Below are 19,303 nucleotides of genomic sequence, written 5' to 3'. Positions count from 1 at the left end.
ACTCCGAGTCCACCAAAAAAAGCATTGGCCTGTTAAGTCATGGGTAATATTGTGCTCAGTTCACTTCTGTTCACGGCAGTAGTCCTCAATTTGCTCCTGTAATGTTCCACTGCACTCCTAATTGATGTGTAAGGTGTCTAGACTACATTTTTGTACCTTTTATATTTGAATAAGTGGTGAGTTTCAGACTCATTCATAGGGCTGCATGCAGTTTTGTTTTCAGACAGGCATGAGTTGCCAGACTTCTAATCCCTTGTTTATCTTTTTCTCTAGAATGAACTCTGGATCTCCTTGAAGCTGAAGTGGTTGAACGCAGCGACTTCTACAGATGTTTAATCAGGTAAATCCTTTATATACATACACACACTGCTCACTCTGTCAGGTGAATATAGGTTTGTGATCTTTAATTTCCTCTTAGGTCCAGCATGCAGCACCTGTAAACTGCATCTGAAGAAACCTGCCAACTGAAAGACGGCGTGAGATGTTGGCTGACTTGAGAAACACATTTTTCAAGTGTTATGTTTCAATGCAATTCAAATTGAGGTGATCATTTAAAAAAAACTTAAAGCCTCATTAATGAGGTTACATGCAGTTGTTTTATTATAAACAGACTAGTTCCTAGGCTTAGTGTGCCACCTTTTTTTTTTTTTTCCAGGCTAAACTGACTGTCGCAGGATCCCCCCACTGCTGAAGTGGTGGAATGCAGGAAGGTAAATCCTTGATGTGTGATTTGTTACAAAACAAGTTTTTTGTCTTTAGCCAAACATGCTAAATCTTTAATGCCTTGTTTCAGGACCAGTGTGGGGCAGCTCTAAGTCACTGCAAAGTCCTAAGTGTTATGGCAGCTATTTGGACTACATGATATTGAGCATTGAGTGGTAAACGGATTAATTGAAAAAAGTCTGAAGATGGTTAATGTCCTGCTGTCCACCAGCAGCTTGATTTATCACCGTTTGAAGCTGCTGAGAATCTGTCAACCAGCAACTACAGAAGCAGATTATGTTTAGAACCCTGATTTTTTTTTTTTTTTTCTCTTTTGTACTGAAATTTCAAAATAAAGTTGTAAGACTGGCAAAAAACTGACTGAATGACCCTTCATTTTTCTCCTCAATCAGCAGCTAGTCTCTAGCTGCAGCTTAATATGTGGTTAGAATAATAAAGGACATGTTGTCTTTACCCACTTAACACCAGAATAAGATTAACCAATCCAACAGGTTCAACAGACGGATGTTATGTCAGAGGGCAGGTACTTGGCTATACAACCAGAACAAACCAGTTAGACCAGCTGTATTCATTAACAGTATTTCCAGTTGAACAGACGTTGAGTCAATGAAAGCTGGAAATTAATGCTTTAGACTTAAAGTCTAAAAGCTGAGACATCTTATAACGGGTAATGTGTCATTTATTGTCCACTGCAATGATACTTTATTTATATTTTAAAGTGAAAACCAATTTAGTTCCAACTAATTTAGATGATGAAAAAACAATTAGACTCCATTAAATGTAGCAGAAATGTAATATAGAAGTTTGAAGATTTAGGTAAATAAATGACACATAAGCTGAAATAAGGTACAGAAAAAACAATACTTTAATATTGAACATTTACAAGCTAAACTGAGTGTTGGCTCAGGTCCACGTGGTACTGGGTGTGGAGGGTGGTGGAACTCAGGATGAGGTTTGTCTCTGATTACACGTACCACAGGAAGCCAAAACGCTTGTGCAATAGCTCCTCACGTGGCCGGAGGTTAAACAGCTCCTCTGTCAGAGGGGAAACCCAGCGGTCTGTGTGGAACATGCTCTCACCAACCTGCCAAAAACAGAACACAATCAATACAGAGACTGTTAAGTTGAGTAAACCACGGCTTAAATTTTGTTTTCTTCACCTTCCACCCTGGAACGTCCTTCATGATGACTGCCTCCTCCTCAAGGTTTTCCCTCAGCATTCGTAAGGTCCTAGCAAAATGGAAAAACTCAGCTGTTACATCAGCATAGACCTGTTTGTATAATATATAAAGAACATGTGTGACTTTTTATCATCACCTTCGGTCATGCTCTGCCTGCATCAGTGGCATCAGAGCTATCCTTGCTTCCAGCTCCTCAATCTGCAAGCGCCTGCAACACAAACAGCAGTTTTAGCTTCAGTGCTACACAAAAGTAGCATATGAACCTAAACATTAATTTTTCTTACCTCCTCTCTCTGTTCCAGCTAAATAGCCTCCAGTAACCAAACACCATGATGCCAATTCCAATGCCAAACATACCATATCCTGCAGATCACAGAATTCATTTCAGCATTAGAACATTGCTGTATTTTACCTCACAGAATGTTGAGTGCGTAATATTTATCTCAATTTCAGGTTCTTTACAGCATAAATAAACCTAGGGATTGCTACTCTGCTGTATATAGCCAAGATATAACACAAAGACAATTAGTGCTACAGGAATACATTTATCTTTAGTATTTGATAAGACAAATACTGGCAGCACAGAAATGTTTGTGAGCGGCCTATGTTATTGTACAGCATCAAGATCCTGGCTACTGATCAGACTCATATGTGGCACCTACTCTTATGTGACAATGGTATCTCAGTTACACACTTTGTTTGTTTACATAGCAGTAACTGCCATCATTCTAGAATTAATTCACTACATTTGAATAACATGTTGAAATATTTCTATTTATTGATTGATGCCTAATATAAGATTATTCTAGACACTGTTATCCTGCACACATTAACATATCTTCAGATCCACAGGTTTTGTCTTTGGCTTTCATAATAAGGTCTAGATTAGAACATGTATTAATATCGAAGTGTGTAAATGTTTATTTTGATATACGTTTTGTCCCTGTTGTGAGTACAAAATAACATTTAAATAACAGTATTCATGCTTCATTAAAAACCGGCTTTGTAACGTGTGACAGAATTAGCTTGTAGCTTCATAAACTATTGTTTAAGTAGGTATTAAGTATAGTAAGGCGTACTCTTTACTCTGTGACCCCACATATTCTTAATGGCCTGCCACCCAGCATATACAGATTGTTAAATCTAAACCTCTTTGTCCAGTCAGAGCAGCATGGTGTATGTGTATGAATTTGACCTGAAACAAAACAAGTATCCGTGTTAGCTAGGGTTAGCAAGTAGCCACCATCAATGTCACTTACAAGCTCAGCACAAATGTTGTTAATCTACTTTAGTAAGTTTTCATACCTTCCCATAATAGTTTTACATTATACACAAACATCACAAGAACAAATATGTAGCAACATTTGAGTATTAGATCGTTTCTTCTATTGAAGCTCACACATTAGCATAAACTGCTAATAGATGAAGAGCAATTATAGTACGAAGTTCATATTTAACACCTGCTGTGTGAACGAGTATATGCAGCTGCGTGAGCGTGTTGTGTGTGTGTGTACCCGAAAATCCTCGTTTCGGTAGATTTCTCTTGTAATCAAAGGAAGCATAGCCTCCCGGAGGAGGCATGTCCTGCTTCACCTTGGGCCCCGCCATCTTCCAGCCGTCTCCGCAACGCGCTGGTGACGTCAGTGAAGCTACTCTTCTTCTCTCCCACGAAAAAGCTATAGAGACCCTCTATCGCCCCCAAAAGACCGGAAGCATGTCAACGTATATAAAGATGGACGCCATGACAGCTCCACATTTAGAGCGCCTCCATGTGGCTTCATAATGCCCAGACAGTAATAATGACATTCTGTACTAAGCAAGGAAGAAAATATTGTTTAGAAAAAATAAAAAAATACTAAATACAAGAATAAATAGACGTGGCTAAATAATAGTACAATAGATTCAATGTAAACTCATTTCTATACTTAAATGTATGCCCTGACGGCTATCAACAGTGACATTCCAAAACAAGAGATGAAAGCAAAACAATCCTTTAAAATTTATATTTTTATTATTTCTTTAGGAGCTAGGAAAAAAGTAAACCAAATAAAATTTAACATAAGTTTGTACAATGCAATTAAGATTACTGGAAAGCAGAGAAATTATGCAATACAGTGTGGGGAACAAGATAACGATGGTTTGGTTTAATCCACAGTCTTGAGAGATGTTTCTTTTAAGAGTTTACTCAGGGCTACAAATATCCCGAGTGTTGCATGGATTATGGATGAATATTTAAAACATGATTTCTGGCTGCTCCAGTGTGTCAAATTTAGCTCCTTCAGAGTTTGCATTTTCTCAGTGATGATATAACACTCAAAATAATCTTACAATGCTGACATTTATATAAAATAAGCAAATTACGGATGGTAATTACAGATGAATTAAGCAATGACACCACGCTTATTCAGCTAAGGTGTAAAATGGGCTTAAGGGTAGGCATGCTGTTAAACAGGAAAAAACAAAGCTAGAATAAACTCTTCATTTGTGGAAACCACAATATAATGAGTGATTTTTAACATCAGTCAAAACAACAAAAAACAAAACAAAATAACTTACTGTAAATACAAAATAAATTCAAACCTTAAACTACACGGTGGTGTACTGAAAATTTTACAACTTGGTTATTTTGCTTTTATTTAAAATAAATGTGTATTTTGTTGAATGTGAACTCTTGGGTATGACTATAACCATTCAAGTGTCAGAAGGTCGGGTCTGTTTGACCCACATAATGGCAGAAAGGACTAATAAGCCTTAAACAGAGTCCATGTTTTTATCAAGATACTCACAGCAGACACAACCTCTTATCACATGTCATTTAATTACCCAGTCTGGAGGACAGCGCCCAGGGGAAGCCCTTCAAGTATTTGTTTTGTTTTTTTGTGTTATTTTTTTGTCTTTGCCCCTGTCAGATCAGAATGGTTTCTGCACAATTTTCAAACAACAGCGAACCTCAAAAATAAACAAGAGAAGATAAGAAAACTAAAATAAGAATTATACAAAGGTAATGAATTAAGGAACGTTTCTTCACTTTTGGAGATTGTAATTGCTTAACAGTCCTGCAGGGGGTGGTGTGGACCATATTATTGGAAATGAGGAACTTGAGGACAAAACCTAATATGAATAGCTCTTTCAATTATTTCCATGTGTTTGCAGTCTGCGAGATCGATGATCGAGACGGGATCATGTCCAGCAGGTACTCCCTCTGACGAGCGTCCACGGTGGCTGATGTCTTGTGACCCGTCAGGCTGGGGTTCACATAGGCCATAGTAACTCCTGTGAGCATGCAGAAGAGCAATAGGTCAAGGTGTGAAGCAAGCAGCATGCTGTTGAGTGTTTTTAAGCTAAATTAGTATGATTTTTGACACCTGAATAAAGACCCGTTTCCCCACAATGTACAGACAGACAAAAGGAAAATTGACAGAATTTCTACTCTACTGTTGGTATAGCAGAGACACCCAGGAAAAATATTAAACCACCAAACAGAGGATCTACAGCAGGAAAATGGAGATCATTTTCACAGGGGACTGGAGAGTGGGGTTGCCTTGTCCGAAAACATTTCCTCCTATATGTACAACTGTATGTTTATTATTTCTTTAATGTTTGAGGTTAGACTAATTCCACCTTTATTGTTTTTAATTTTTTGGATTTGTTATGATCAAGGATTGCTTTTGGACCAGACAGGAGTTTAAAAGAGATCAGATGTCAGGTGCCACAGTTGAGCTGGTATTAATGTGAGTCTACCTGTGTTGCTGTTGCTCTGCTTCTTCCATGCAGTGGATGAGGCACTACCTCCGCTGATATTCCTGCCGCTGCCGCTGCCACTGCTGCTCACCTTTGAACTCTGGACAGAGCGGTGGGAAATATGACCATGCTTACCTGGCCGGCTGACCAAAGCTGCGGCCGCCACTGCACTCTGCAGCTGGGAGGAGGAGGAGAAGGAGTGAGGGACGCCTCTGACCCCCACAGATGAGATAGCATGGGACAGGTGCGAGCTCTGAGGGGGATTTGGGAGACACAGAAAGGTTGTTTGAGTCACAGTGATACTGACTCCACAGATGTTGGTGTTAAAAGGACAAAGTGTTTCCAACCTGCTTAATGGTGTGATGGTGAACCAGGTTGGCTCCTCGGTTGGCCTGATGGTGGTGCTGGAGGGAGGACACTCTGGCCTGAGCGTGCTTCAGCTGCTGAGACACCAGCTGGTCTGCCTTCAGCGACGAAGAGGCAGATGAAGAGGATGATGAGGTGCTGTGGGAGACCGGTGAGGATGCTTGCTGAATAATGCGCTGGTCTATTTCTTGCTCTTGTTGCAAAGCTTTGACAAATGCAGCTTTCAGCCTATTGGTATGCTCAGCTTTCAAAGCCTTTTTCTGATTGGATGACATGCAGTCTTCACAGAGCACTGCCCCGCCTTTTGTCTTGTCCTGCCTCCAGCGGCAGGTGAAGTCAGTGTTGCACTGGGTGCAGATGAAAGGGTCTCTGACGGTGGGCTTGGACGGTGATGCACCCATCTTTCCTGGATTAAGAGAGTTGGAGAATACAGGTACTAAGAAAACAAGTAATCAGTAAACATAAGCAAATTTTCTTAAAACAAAGGAAAGCCACTGATCACTGCAATTTAAACGATGGAACCAGAATGTTTTTGGCATTTGAGATAAATACTTATTAACTAAATACACAAACCTCTGTGGATGGTATCCAACAAATTCTGGACCACCTCCTCTAGTCCAACCAAGTATATGAACTCATTATTGGCTGCTGAGGGCAGGAAGTTAAACTCAGGGGCAGGTGGCTTAGGTGGAGGAATCTCCAGGAGGGTCTTCTCCAGTTGTTTCCGCAGGGCAAGTTTAGCTGCAGCTTGGCGGCTGGCTGGAGAGTCATTCACACTAACCACAGACACACTTCCTGAAGAAGAGCCCTTCAAACTGGATGCCGAGACCTTTGAAAACAAGCACAGACAGAAAGAAACACACTCAGTCAAATCATAAATGTTTTTAACCCGTTAGAGCAGCAGAGTAGTTGACAAATAGCTTCTTGTGTGTATCGGGTGTTAAGCCTAACTAGATTGGATTTTTTTTCAGTTATTATTTCATTCAGGTGAAATACATTAAAGGCAACAAAATTCCATAACACACCATATTTTAGTGTACTTTAATAATGTTGACTCCAAACTATGGTGTATTTGGTGAACATATATGTGCTTAATCTCTGTCTGTGGTGTCTGTGAGATACTAACCAGTGCATTTGTACCGCTGCCAACTCTGATGAGGCCTGGTTGGATCAAGCCTCTCTGGCCTTGGGCTCCAGTAGTTGAAGTCCTGGGCCCCAGCAGCAGAGGAGGGGGTCCTGACCCTGATCCTCCAGAGGCAGCCAACTGCTGCTGCTGTTGCTGGCGGAGAGCCTGGATCTGCTGTGGAGATACAGAGATGGTCTAACCAGGACAATGAGAGGGGCGACAGACACAGGTAGTGGAAGACAGGGGAGGGGCATCAAAAGCACCAAAGCAAAGAGCACACACAAAGAGAGAGAGAGGCGCAAAGAAAGATCATAAGTCCTACGTTTGTGTAAAATGGTTTCCCAGCAGTTTGTCTCTCAAGAGTAAACTGACAGCAGGAAAACTGAACTCCTCTGGCATTCATAGCCCTGACAATAATGATATTTAAATATATGACCAATCACACACGGATATCCTGCTTAGAGCTTTAACAACAATACTCACCTGTGCTCCTCTAACTAGCGGTGGCATGATGATCTGGGAGCCATGTTTAGACGACACCTGCTGCCCTCCTCTCACCAGAGGTGGAGGGATGACTGTGCCTGAACTCCTGCTTGTCAAAATCTGGTAAGATAAAAACAGGAAAAACAAGTCAGAAATGGTGCCTACAGTATGAATGTGCTTTAAGTGCATGTGTGACACTAACCTGCTGAGAGCCTTTATTGCTTGCAATGGTTCCTCGGATGAGAGGAGGGGGGGCAGAGGAGCAGGATAAACCTGAGGGCTGAAACATTAGAGACAAATATTAAACTAACAAGTCACTGTTCAAGTAAGGTTTTAACATTGACCAACTAGTTTATGGGTCAACATGGTTCCTCCCACATTTCACTGTAATCCTTTGTTTGTAGTCACAGAACCCAAGTAACATCCAGGATCCACCTATACTCACCTGTCCAATTTTACTGAAATCACGACTGATTAGAGTGGCTGGATGTCCTAACATTCATTGATGCATCACATTTGTGTGCTATAACTCTAGGAGTGTTAAAGTAGAAGAATATGTTGCAGAGAATGTGTGACATCATGATGATAAACCTGCCATTTACCTTCTGCAGAGTGTCCCTCTGTATCTGGCTCTGTCGAAGTTTCTTTAGCAGCACTAGCTTGGCCTCCTCCAGTCTCAGCTCCTCCTTCAGCTGCTTGATGATACGCTCCCTCTCGGCTGGGCTGCTCTTCTGCATTTTAAAGATCACAACTCACATTACGAAAAATACTTTAAGGTTGTTAAAATCTTACCTGAACCTTCAGTGGCACTTGTGTGTCCACGAACCCGTATCTGCTCACCAATTTTCAGCTGTGCTGACTTTAACCATCTATGAAATATCCACAGTGTAACTAACATTTCTGAGGTGAGAAAACAGAACGTTCACACCACTTCTCTTGTCAACATTTAAGCATGTAAAAAAAAAAAAGCTCATGGCATGGCTACATTCTGATGTCCATAATATTGAATTTAGACTTTAGAACACCATTAGTAGGACGAAAAGCTAGAATTTGAAGTTTTAGAATAAGTAACCAAAAACAGAATTAGAGTGCTATAATATCTAGTCATATATTGCTTGCACAGTATGTCACGTGACTCAGAGAGCACAGGTGAGATAACACAATACAAAGTAATATAAATTTGTCTCTGGTGTGCTCTGGTAATAATGTTATGTGGATACATACAAACATTTTGACAGCTGTATTTAAATTTTGCTCAGCCAACTGTGTAGATTGAAAGCATAAAGTTGTGGCGGTGGTATTTCCCATTTTTTACTCTTGCATGTATACTTCATGATTCAAAGGGCAGTGCAGTAAACGTTTGTTCTGTATTTGATTTATAAAACCATGACTTCAAGCTTTGTGCCTCACCATGAGTAGGTCTGTGTCCAGTTCCTTAAAGTGGCTCAGGCCATTCATTGGTGGACTCGGGGAGTCATTATCTGACAAGATGATAACGTCATCATCTTCTGGGGACGGAGGGCGCTTCTCTCTTTTTATACTGCTGGACAAAACAAATGATAAAATGATATTACATTTTCTGAAGTAAATATTAATCATTAATCAACACCACACAAAACTGATGAACTCTTTGCAACAATTCACATTATTCCACACGGACACCATAAAACTTCTCATGGTTGCATACAACTACGATTTTATATGTTCTGCTTACCTGCATCATATTACAGATACAGTGGCTGTGTTAAGTTTAAGAACATTCAAGGTCTGCTCTGCCTCAACCACAATTTTAATTTATGGCTGCATGATGATCCATTCCACTATAATCTAACAAGTCCAGACACCTCCCCACACAGCTTCTCTTCATGTAGATGCTATTCCAGCAACAGAGGAATCATCTTAAATGCCATAAAGGGGCAAGGTGGGACTTAAAGCTCCAGTAAAGGTCTTTAACTCACAATGAAGCGGCTGTTTGAGAGCACGTATTTCCTGTTGAAACAGGATACTGTGGCAGGGTATACCAGGGGTCCCAGGCATTTGGGTGACCTGTATACAGCTAAATACTTCATGCAAGGCATGCAAAGGAAATGAAGGAAAACGGGAATCTTGGAGGCAGTTTGGATCAGCCCACACTTCTGTACATAAAATCTCATCGTTATGCACATTTTAATCATACGCCCTCTGCAACGCATTTAACCCATACTGCAAAGTGTCTAGATCAACTGTAGGCTATAAGCGAGAGCAGATGACCTAAATTCTTTGACTAGTGAAACTCAAAATCCGAAGAGCGGGAGTAATGTTCCTATAAAAACAAGAGTGGCCTTGTGATTACACTGATGATGCATTTCCATGAAGCACAAGAAGTAGTTAAACGTGTGCATGAGGCCTGTCTCTCTCCGAAGCGTCCTCCTAATGTGAGTGTGTTCCTGTATGTGTGTGTATTAGTCTCTCCTCGGGGCTTAGCGCCATCATCACTTCCTGTGGATTAATCACTACTCTTCCAAAGAAGTCACATGACCTCAAAGTCATCATCACGTGACACATTCACTTTTCCTCCCACCCATCACCTCCCCTCCCCTTGCTGTTCCTTCCACTGTGGAAACCATGGCAACAACCGGCTGGAACCAGTTTGTGACACACGGCTTCATTTTGTGTGAGGGGAGTTTTTAGGGTTCAGGTGGTGTGTGGGGGGAAAATGGAGGTGGACCAACAAATAAAGTTAAACATCACTTTCTGATTCGGAGTACAATACATGCACCCCCTCCACCCCCACCCTACCACCCCACCACTTTCTAAACAGCAGGTTAAAACATTACATATTATTATTATTATTACATACCCATATATAAGCAATTAATGTTAGTGAATTCTAAAAAGAAAAACCACGACTTCCATGAACGTTCAGTTCATATTTTTACATTTTTCCACCCCAAGTGCTTCATCTAGTTTGTCACTGTGAACCATTTCTCACCCTTTGGAGGTGCTCATGTCCACGGGTTGCTCTCCTGTCTGAACTTCCACTTTAATGGTGGCCTTCACCTCGCCTGCAGCCAGCATGCCACTGGATGCCTTTGGCTCCATCTGTCGGACCCGGTTCTTTGTATCTATAGTAGGCTCCGTCCTCACCCTGCTGGCTCTATCGTTGTGGTCAGTATGATTGTCTGAGCTGGGTTCAACGTTCTGTTGTCTCTGGGTCCGATCCTGAACATCCTTCGCTGGCTGAGAGGTCAATGGTAACACTAAAGATAATGGCGACTGGCTCTGTTCTTGTGCCTGCTCCCTCTCAGGCTCTGATCCAGGCACAGTCTGGCTCTGACTATCCTCTGCCAGTTCGAGGCTGGACTCTGGTTCAGTTTGTGCCGGCGATGCGGGTTCGGATGGGTCCAGTTTAGGCTTTTTGCTTTCATTGTCATCATTTGAGGATTCTATGGACTGTGGTGCAGCCTCCCTCTCCAGCGCCCTCTTCTGGCTGCGTGTCTGGCGGACAGCCTCCTCAGACATCCCCTGCAGACACATAAACATTGTATTAACCAAACTGTTTGTTGTTTTCTAACACTTTGACACGAATATATCTTCAATAACTGTATTTCCTCCAACACATCTGTCATTGGACTTTTCTGTTGAATGGAATGGATACTACACTGTGAAGAAAATGATACATCATCAGTACACCACAGCTCACTGACTGTAGAACACTTTCAGCCACAATCCACATATTCAGAAGAGGCGTGTTTTCAACAGGCACATTTAAACAGTTTAAACACCCTGAGATGTTTATTTTTAAATGTTATGAAATGTCAGTTTGATTGAGGTCTAGGATCTAAAGAGTCATGGCAGAAGTTTCAGTAAGTAAATAGTTAAAGCTAAAAGATTGCAGGTGTACATTTTCTATGATGTTAAACACTTGCTTGTTAATGTGTGTGTGGAAGCTCCAGTTTAATCATTTCACACTTAAAAGGAGTTGGCGTGTTAGCTACAGTTCAGCGCAGGTTCCTTAAGTGTAATCCCCGAACTAATCTCTTCATATAGACAGCGACATTGCGTGTTTTTACTGTATGTGAGCTTGGAAAATAGCTGAACAGCTAAATGGTTAAAATATCAACTCATAATAGAAGCATGAGGAGGATTTTTATGTTCTCAACCTGACAATTATCGTTTGTCGTAAAAACAAAAGTTAGCACAAGATCAAAATAGTTGGGAGCATGCTTAAAGACACAATTTCAACTTCTGATCTGTCACATTTTCCTCTAATGTTACCATGACAGCACAAACCTACAATACAGAGCTACCTGCCACTGAAAAATGAATGGATATGTTTTACTGTAGTCGAAGTCATTCAGAATTGAAGCAGACAAAACTGACCTTGAATCAGCTGCAGGGGACACAGTCTGACTAAAATGGCCTCCAGACAAATCATGGTAGATTAGCACGGTCACATGACCAAGATGTTTACTCAAGTATACTTCCAAAGCATCCAATTATCCAAATTTCTGTCAACACCAGAAACCAAAAGAAGAAAAAGCTAAAAAAAAAATGGTAGTGAACAACTTTCACTGCAAAAACAATCTGGGGATCACTTGAAGGCAACGATAAGGTCTTGTTAAAGACGAACAACAACAAAAATGTAAGACATCAAACAACTGAAAGAACACAACAACATTGTAGTTAAATCTCTAAAAGTTAAAAGGGATTTGGGGAATATTTAAAATTAACTGAAGCATGATTTCTCTTCAAATATTCATACAGACTTATGAATCCACATGGTTTAGTAATTTATGTGTTAAAGTGAAATTTTTTTATCAATTTCAAAGACTCTAGGTTGCGAATACCTTTCTGTCTTTGAGTCAGGCACCAAGGAGAACCATATATTACCGTATTATCCCCTGCTCAATAGATTCAATCCAGCCAGATGTTGACATACCAGTTGTGGTGTGGACGAAGACATACAGATGCGCTTTACAGAGTGCACTTGTGCCCTCGTGGAAGTGCATCAGTACGTGGTACACACTGTCACACATTACAGTGAATCTCTCAGAGCTGAGTCAGAAATCAGAGAGGAGGCATAGGGAGATCACATCAGTCAATACATGTTTACATTTATGGATTTAATAATAGAGGAGCACACTGTTCTCTGTGCATCTCTGATGCACTTTCCATATCAGGGAATTAAGAGCATTCGTGTATAATAGACTGGAAAACCTGAGCCTTCTGTGCAACAAAAGAACTGCGTTGTATAAGAGATGTGGTTTTCCTGCTGTTGAATATGAGCCTCATAGACACTTCTGTCAAGCAAATGATCAGATACACAACCACACTTTTTTCATACAGACACACATGCTACTGGACTTCACTGGATTCTTCTACCTATATCCTCTCTCATATCTCTCCTTTGCAAATTCAACTGTATTGCTCTCAAAAAACAACAATCTGATAAGCAGTCATATTTGTGCAGCAACTGGACTGATGTGGAGAGATAAGACTAAGCAGGGTGTGAATTTCTCACTCAATCTTTCTTCCTTTCTTTCCATGACTATTCTTGTCACTTTTTACTGGCTGATAATGTGCACCACTGTCCACATATTTACCTTCAAAAGCTCTTGTATTACATACTCACAACTATATCAATTTCAATCAGGTTTTTGATGTGTGGCAGATGTAAATGTCACATCCTAGTTTCACCTGTACAATGAATACCGTGGCATGTAAACAGATTTCAAATCTGTTCTAAACAGATTTCAAATCTATTTAGATTAAATATCAACATGATGATGTAAAGGAGTGATAGGACTCCAATGAAATTGTATTTTCACTATCACTTTCATCTGCCTAGGGTCACAGATGAATGGTAAATGATATTACAGCTAAACTATTTATCCTCCTGAGCCGACTCACTTTGTAAAGACATGACACGGGGGCACAAACCTGGGCATTGACATGATCCTGTAAACCATGTACTAAGGAAGGAGATGAGCTATGCAGATCTTGTTAGGCGCATGTGCAGTTAAGCACTTTCAGGAAGTTCAAGGTAGTATTTCTGTTTCGGGTAATTAAATTAAATAAAAATAGCAAATTCTCTGTTGTCTAAGAGAACAACTTTCAGAGGTCGCATGTTCTCCGGTGTTTGAATTCAGCACCCCACTGCTTTAACATGCAGGAAGAAGAAGCACCTTCCCCTGGTGTCCCTGAACACCTCCTCACGTAAGTTTTTCAGACTGAGGTAGCAGACGACAACTATTTTACCGAACAGTGCTGACTTTCAATACTGTGCCACATAAATACCAGAGAAGTAATTGACCACGTTTAACAGTGAAACTGTATGTACCGGTACATAAAACGACCGCTTTTTCAACTCCTTTCATGTGTCATCACAGGCTCACAGGCTTTTAAATCAACTTTCTAAGTTTCACATGGTCTGTGCAAACTTCATATCCATACTCAAAACCAGGATACTAGCACTACTAAGCCGACATCGTTCTTTCAAATCTGTAGAAGCTGAATACATGTTGACCCATGGTATACTGAGAGCAGACAACCTGTGCTCCAAGAAACTCAAACTGAAAGTGCAAAAATGTACAATGGCTCTCACTATATGACTACAGAGAAGAAGAAGAAGCACAGTACAGCTATGTACCAAATGACATTTATGTCACAGAATGGAGACCCAGTCCTTCCAAGTCTGCTGAGGTCTCTCTAGGTCTGCATGGCCACGCTCTGCAGGAAGCTGGGGTTTTTTTTTGTTGGGGGGTGAGAAAGGACTACAATTAACCCTTACAACCTGGTGACACACACCGTACAGACTTCTTCCCCCTCCTCTTCCTGTTCTGGCGACGAGCATAAACAACACTTAAGTGTATCCAAGATGAACGTCTACAATATCTATACAGAGTCACAGTGCACAATGCAGAGCAATCGTCTGATAACACAGAGCTGACTAAGTTGTGTTTTTTTTAATACTCTGACATCACTGAGACACACATGACATGACCCTTCCCAGGATTCAGTGGGACACACAAAGCACTTTTCCTGAGAACCGGTTTTAACCGGTCTGCTAGTGTGTGTGTGTGTGTGTGTGTGTGTGTGTGTGTGTGTGTGTGTGTGTGTGTGTGTGTGAGAGAGAGACTCTGTCAGTGTGTGTGTGTGTGTGTGTATATGACTGAGAGAAGCTGAAGCTGGTTTTAACCCTTCAGGTGCTGGAGCAGGCGCATGGCTTCCACAGAAACAGTCGTTATACAGTGTGTGCATGCACACACATGTGTGTGTGTGTGTGCAAGCCAGGGTGGGGGTGGGGCGAGGGTTGTGATGACAGTGTCCATTCTGGGTGTATTTATCTGTGTAATGATGCTGGTAGGAGAAGTTGGACACGACACATGCCACCCAACACCCCCCTTCACCCCCAACCCTTACACGGACACTGACCCTATCTTTGTATTGGGGGATCTGAATGGCTGACAGGTTTCACATTTCATCTCCATGGCAGTTTACACACAATTCCTTCAAGCCAACACACACACAGTGTAGATTAAACCCCCACCCAACCAAGAACTTGACATCATATGCAAACACTGCAAAGCCTGTAATAGCAACTAAAAAGAAAACTCAATTTTACATGTCTGATGAAATATATGTACACAACATTAACCATTTGCTTACTAACACACTGCTGCACTGTACTTCTTAATATACTACTACTATTTTTATCCGCAGCCATGTGTGATTATGAAAGTGTCTTTTTCTGAATGATCTTGTGTACAATATTATCCTCACAAATATACAAATAAGATGTAAATTCGCAAACAGCATTTAAAGCTGAGAGAGGTTTGTCAGTTTGACTGTCATTCCTATACATCTTTATCAGAACAATCTGAATCAACATAGTTTCAACTAAATCCCTTTTGATGAGGGACATCAAAACTGCACATTTTCCACCATGCTGTGGTTGGAATTCTTCTAAATGTTGATCATCTGTACAACTTTTGGAATATTAGTCAGTGTAGCCACTCATGTAGACAGTCATGTAACATACATATTGTGCTACCTGTATGTCACACTGCTGAACCCAACAAAGTTAGCAGGAATAAGTCCCAAAGCATTTTAGCACTTAAGGCTTTGAACAGATGTCTTAAATAACGTATGTGGTTAAAAGAAAGTAAAGAGATTGTCATAGTGCAGATGCTAAATGAGGATTTATAGATTGTCATATCAATGACGATAAGGTCATGCGATTGTGGTGTGGTGTGGTTTGATTGATGAAGTAACATTGGTAACTGAGTGGATTCCATATGTAAAATAATCCTGAACATAACCTGTGACTGTTTGGCTGACACAGAGCACATTTTCTAATCCAAAAGCCAATGAAAGAATCCCCTTGATTTTTTTCCCCTCAGACCCAATGTGGTGCCAACTTCCATGTTGGCACTCTAAAGTACAAGAGAGGGTTTACATAGAAAACTAAAGCATTTATGTCTGTGCGAGTCTTATTTCAAATGACACAACAATAAAGGAAATGCTCCATTGCTACTCTTTTGTGCTGTAACTTCACTGCTGGAACCTGTGTCTGATTATTGCTTATAGAAGCATCCTGACCACAGGCCTGGTCCTATAATGAGCACTATTTTGTTATCATCCTCCTCATTATATCATTAGGATAATGAAACTTAATTATGCTTTTAAATACATGTATCCAATTAACCCATTGGCCCAAATAACATGTTTACTGTAGGATGAGTGTTGGTGTTTAGATCTTGACACTCTGAAACTGCTCATCTTTGTTTGGCCTGAGACTACACAGGAACGATGGGTGTTTGAATACATTTTGTTTGCAGCATGTATTTAATCCAACTCAATCATCCCTATTAGCACTTGCAGTGTAATTAAATCACAGTGATCGGCATCACATTATCAAACTGCACTGTGCAGGTACTTGACTCTTGACAAGTGTGGCTTTCACCAGCACAGAATACACATACTTTAATCTGGTATTAGGTTGCTACCACTATCAGAACACTGCTTCAAGGTGTGCTATTTATCTAGTCACTCATGGATTCTGTCAGCCATCAGTCACTCAGTCACCCTTCATTCACACTGCCAGACTTGCATTCAGCCATCACCGGTGCCCGGCTGCTCGTACTGTATGTGTTCAGCAAGACTTTATTTACACAATGACAGACCTTTACTCTGTGAAAACATATTTCTACATCGCACAAGGGCTTCAGAAAAACTGCAACTATGGGATCAAGCTACCTTGTAAAACCGACACCTTCTCATCTGTCACCTGATCTGTCATACATCATGCACTAACTAAAAACAAAACCATCATGGCCCGATCACAACTGATGAATGTAATCTGGGTTTAGCAGTGGAGCTTACTTAAATAAAAAGCTAACATTTATGGGTCACTAACCTGCTCAGTAAAATAACTCTTGACAGGTCACTGCTTTATGTAGCAAGTGACATCACTGTGTACACAAAACATGCTGACAGGGGCAATTAAAGAGGAAATTGTTCTCTATATCTTGGCCAAACAGCTGCCCTGTGACCCCAGAAGTTATGCGCAGCAGCTTGAAAGGTGGCCATCAGGCGACCCTCTACTGAACAGTGGCTGATTGCACAACTATTCTAGATCAGTCTTGCGTATGATGACTGGAACAGTGCATTCTGCAAAGGTTGAAACTCATGAGCAGTTTCTGACTCACTCACTCCTATAATTCTAATACCACAAACATCATGCTCACAGTAGTATAGAGTTGTACCAGAGTATGATGTTTGTGGATGCACAACTTCTACATTGTCAGCAGTTATCAAGTAGTTAAGTCAAAGCAAAGCACTCCCTGCTCTGACAACCCTATCCTCTACACACATTGTTAACATGTAAATAACACTTTACAAAGCCTTTGTTCACATAAACAACTGAGAGCTCATTCCAGATCACCACAAAGAGGCAATAAAGTCTCCTAAAAGCAGCACACTCTATCACCATACTATCATCTCTGTACATGGCAGGCACAGATGTTTTAAGTGAGTCCAACATTTACTGACTGAAAGAATGTTAAATAGAAAAACGATTGATCAAGATAGATGGCAAAGAGATGAGATGATGGCAAAAATGTAGTGGAATGTAATTACAATAAAAATAATGACACATTCCAAGCTATTGTTTTAAAGCAGCTGATATAAGTCATCACAGCACTGACATTATGAAACTGACATTACATTTAATCGGAATCAATAAAGACCTACACGATGAAAAATAAGAGTTAAAGAGCATCGGCTTCATAACGTTTTGTGCTGCATGTGGTTTAGTGATCATACCATGAGCAACGCCGGCTTCCGTAACAGTCAATCATTAAATATTAAAAGGTGTTAAATCCATCTGAGAAGCGTCCAGATAAACAGCAGACATGTTTGATAAACTGGTTTGATGATGGCAGAAATCCGGAGACACAGCTTTTGTCCCGAAGCGCTGCAAACTCGAACGGCCGTGGTGTGTGTGTGTGTGTGTGTGGCTGTCTGGGTGAGAAGAAGAGAAGGGGAGGGAGTGTGTACGGTGTGTGAGTGTGTGTCAGAGAGTGTGTGTGTGTTCAGCTTTAAGAGGAGGAAGACTACGGTTGTCACAGAGAGAAGTAGGAAGATTAGCTACCAGATAGCAGAACCAACACTGGTGCCACGGGGCTTAAAGCGGGCAGCAGCGTCCACCATTAACGTCTCAGTAGCCAGCACACCATCCAAAGCAAACTCAGCCCTTTAAAAACTAAACCCAGCCCACACTACATGTGCAACTAGCCGGCTTTTTTATTATTGACACCGCCTCGGAGGAGGAGGTGTGCGTGTTATTAGTTAGCGGGCTAACATTAGCTACATCGCACAAACAAAAACACGAAGCCACTTTAGCTCGGATAAAAAGCAGTTAATACATGTCCAACCATGACCGGCTGCCGGACACTTCAAGACAAACTAGTGAAAGTCCTCCAGCCCGGCAGCTGCTCGTCAACATGACCCGCACCGCCAGAACCGAGCCCGAATCGTTGACCTGGCTGCACCCCGATGCGGGACAGCCGTCAGCTCGAAACGGGGACACAAACTTTCATCCTGCTGCCACAAAAGTACGGCTCCGCGGGGCTCACCGGGACTGTTTACCTGGCTGTCCTCTCCCGAAGAAAAACCTTCCAGTCGGAACTCATAAATTTCATCGACCGGCCCACGAACGGAGCTTGCCGCCGCCGACGAGCCGCTGGCGATGTAACGTTGTAATCCTTACCTCATTACCGCACAAAATCAAGTCCACTCATCATGTTTACAAGAAAACAAACCGTCAAATTAAATAAAATACGGCGGAGTAAGCCCCCCCTCTCCTCCCCAGTGCTCAACCTTTGGCTCTGCGGAGAAGTGTTACTTTTCAACAGCCCATCAGCTTCTTTATCGTCACAGATAGGTGGAGGAAAACCTGGCTCCTCTCGACCAGTCCGAATAAAAGGCTCTCCTCGATCCACTTACTAAGAAACTTCGGCTTCACCTAAGTCAACTTACTCTGTAGCTTTGTCGCCCGTTCTTCGCCGATGGTCGACCAAGGAATGTTTAATCTGCAGTTAACCTCGATAAATCGTTGCTTTTTTGAAATCCAGGGGATATCCTCTTTTTTCGGCCCTCCCCACTGCCGCGTCTGTTGCCAAATAATGCGCCTCAACAC

The 19,303-nt window shown here is 41.4% G+C and overlaps 2 protein-coding genes across 9 annotated transcripts; both read right to left on the bottom strand.

The window, feature by feature from the left end:
* Positions 1–1,565: 1,565 nt before the first annotated feature.
* ndufa13 (NADH:ubiquinone oxidoreductase subunit A13) lies at positions 1,566–3,576 on the bottom strand. The gene is made up of 5 exons (XM_028426997.1): positions 3,419–3,576; positions 2,189–2,267; positions 2,041–2,112; positions 1,884–1,953; positions 1,566–1,807 (listed from the first exon to the last, which is right to left on the bottom strand). The coding sequence occupies exons 1-5, from the start codon at positions 3,510–3,512 to the stop codon at positions 1,688–1,690; spliced, it is 435 nt and encodes a 144-aa protein (XP_028282798.1). The 5' UTR covers positions 3,513–3,576; the 3' UTR covers positions 1,566–1,687.
* Positions 3,577–4,771: 1,195 nt separating this feature from the next.
* On the bottom strand, positions 4,772–19,303 carry LOC114450108 (transcriptional repressor p66 alpha). Of its 8 annotated transcripts, none has more exons than XM_028428041.1 (11): positions 19,144–19,303; positions 10,592–11,124; positions 9,031–9,163; positions 8,223–8,351; positions 7,823–7,900; positions 7,621–7,740; positions 7,138–7,332; positions 6,585–6,840; positions 5,993–6,417; positions 5,646–5,898; positions 4,772–5,177 (listed from the first exon to the last, which is right to left on the bottom strand). In XM_028428041.1, the coding sequence occupies exons 2-11, from the start codon at positions 11,119–11,121 to the stop codon at positions 5,038–5,040; spliced, it is 2,259 nt and encodes a 752-aa protein (XP_028283842.1). In that variant the 5' UTR covers positions 11,122–11,124; positions 19,144–19,303; the 3' UTR covers positions 4,772–5,037. The 8 variants fall into 8 exon arrangements, with proteins under 8 accessions (XP_028283842.1, XP_028283844.1, XP_028283843.1 ...); XM_028428043.1 differs by lacking the exon at positions 19,144–19,303 and adding an exon at positions 18,741–19,045; XM_028428042.1 differs by lacking the exon at positions 19,144–19,303 and adding an exon at positions 18,754–19,044.

The sequence above is a fragment of the Parambassis ranga genome, chromosome 17 (assembly GCF_900634625.1).
Source record: "Parambassis ranga chromosome 17, fParRan2.1, whole genome shotgun sequence".
NCBI classification, from domain to species: domain Eukaryota; kingdom Metazoa; phylum Chordata; class Actinopteri; family Ambassidae; genus Parambassis; species Parambassis ranga.
The sequence above is the reverse complement of the archived record's forward strand: the minus strand, read 5'-3'. Positions and strand labels throughout refer to the sequence as shown.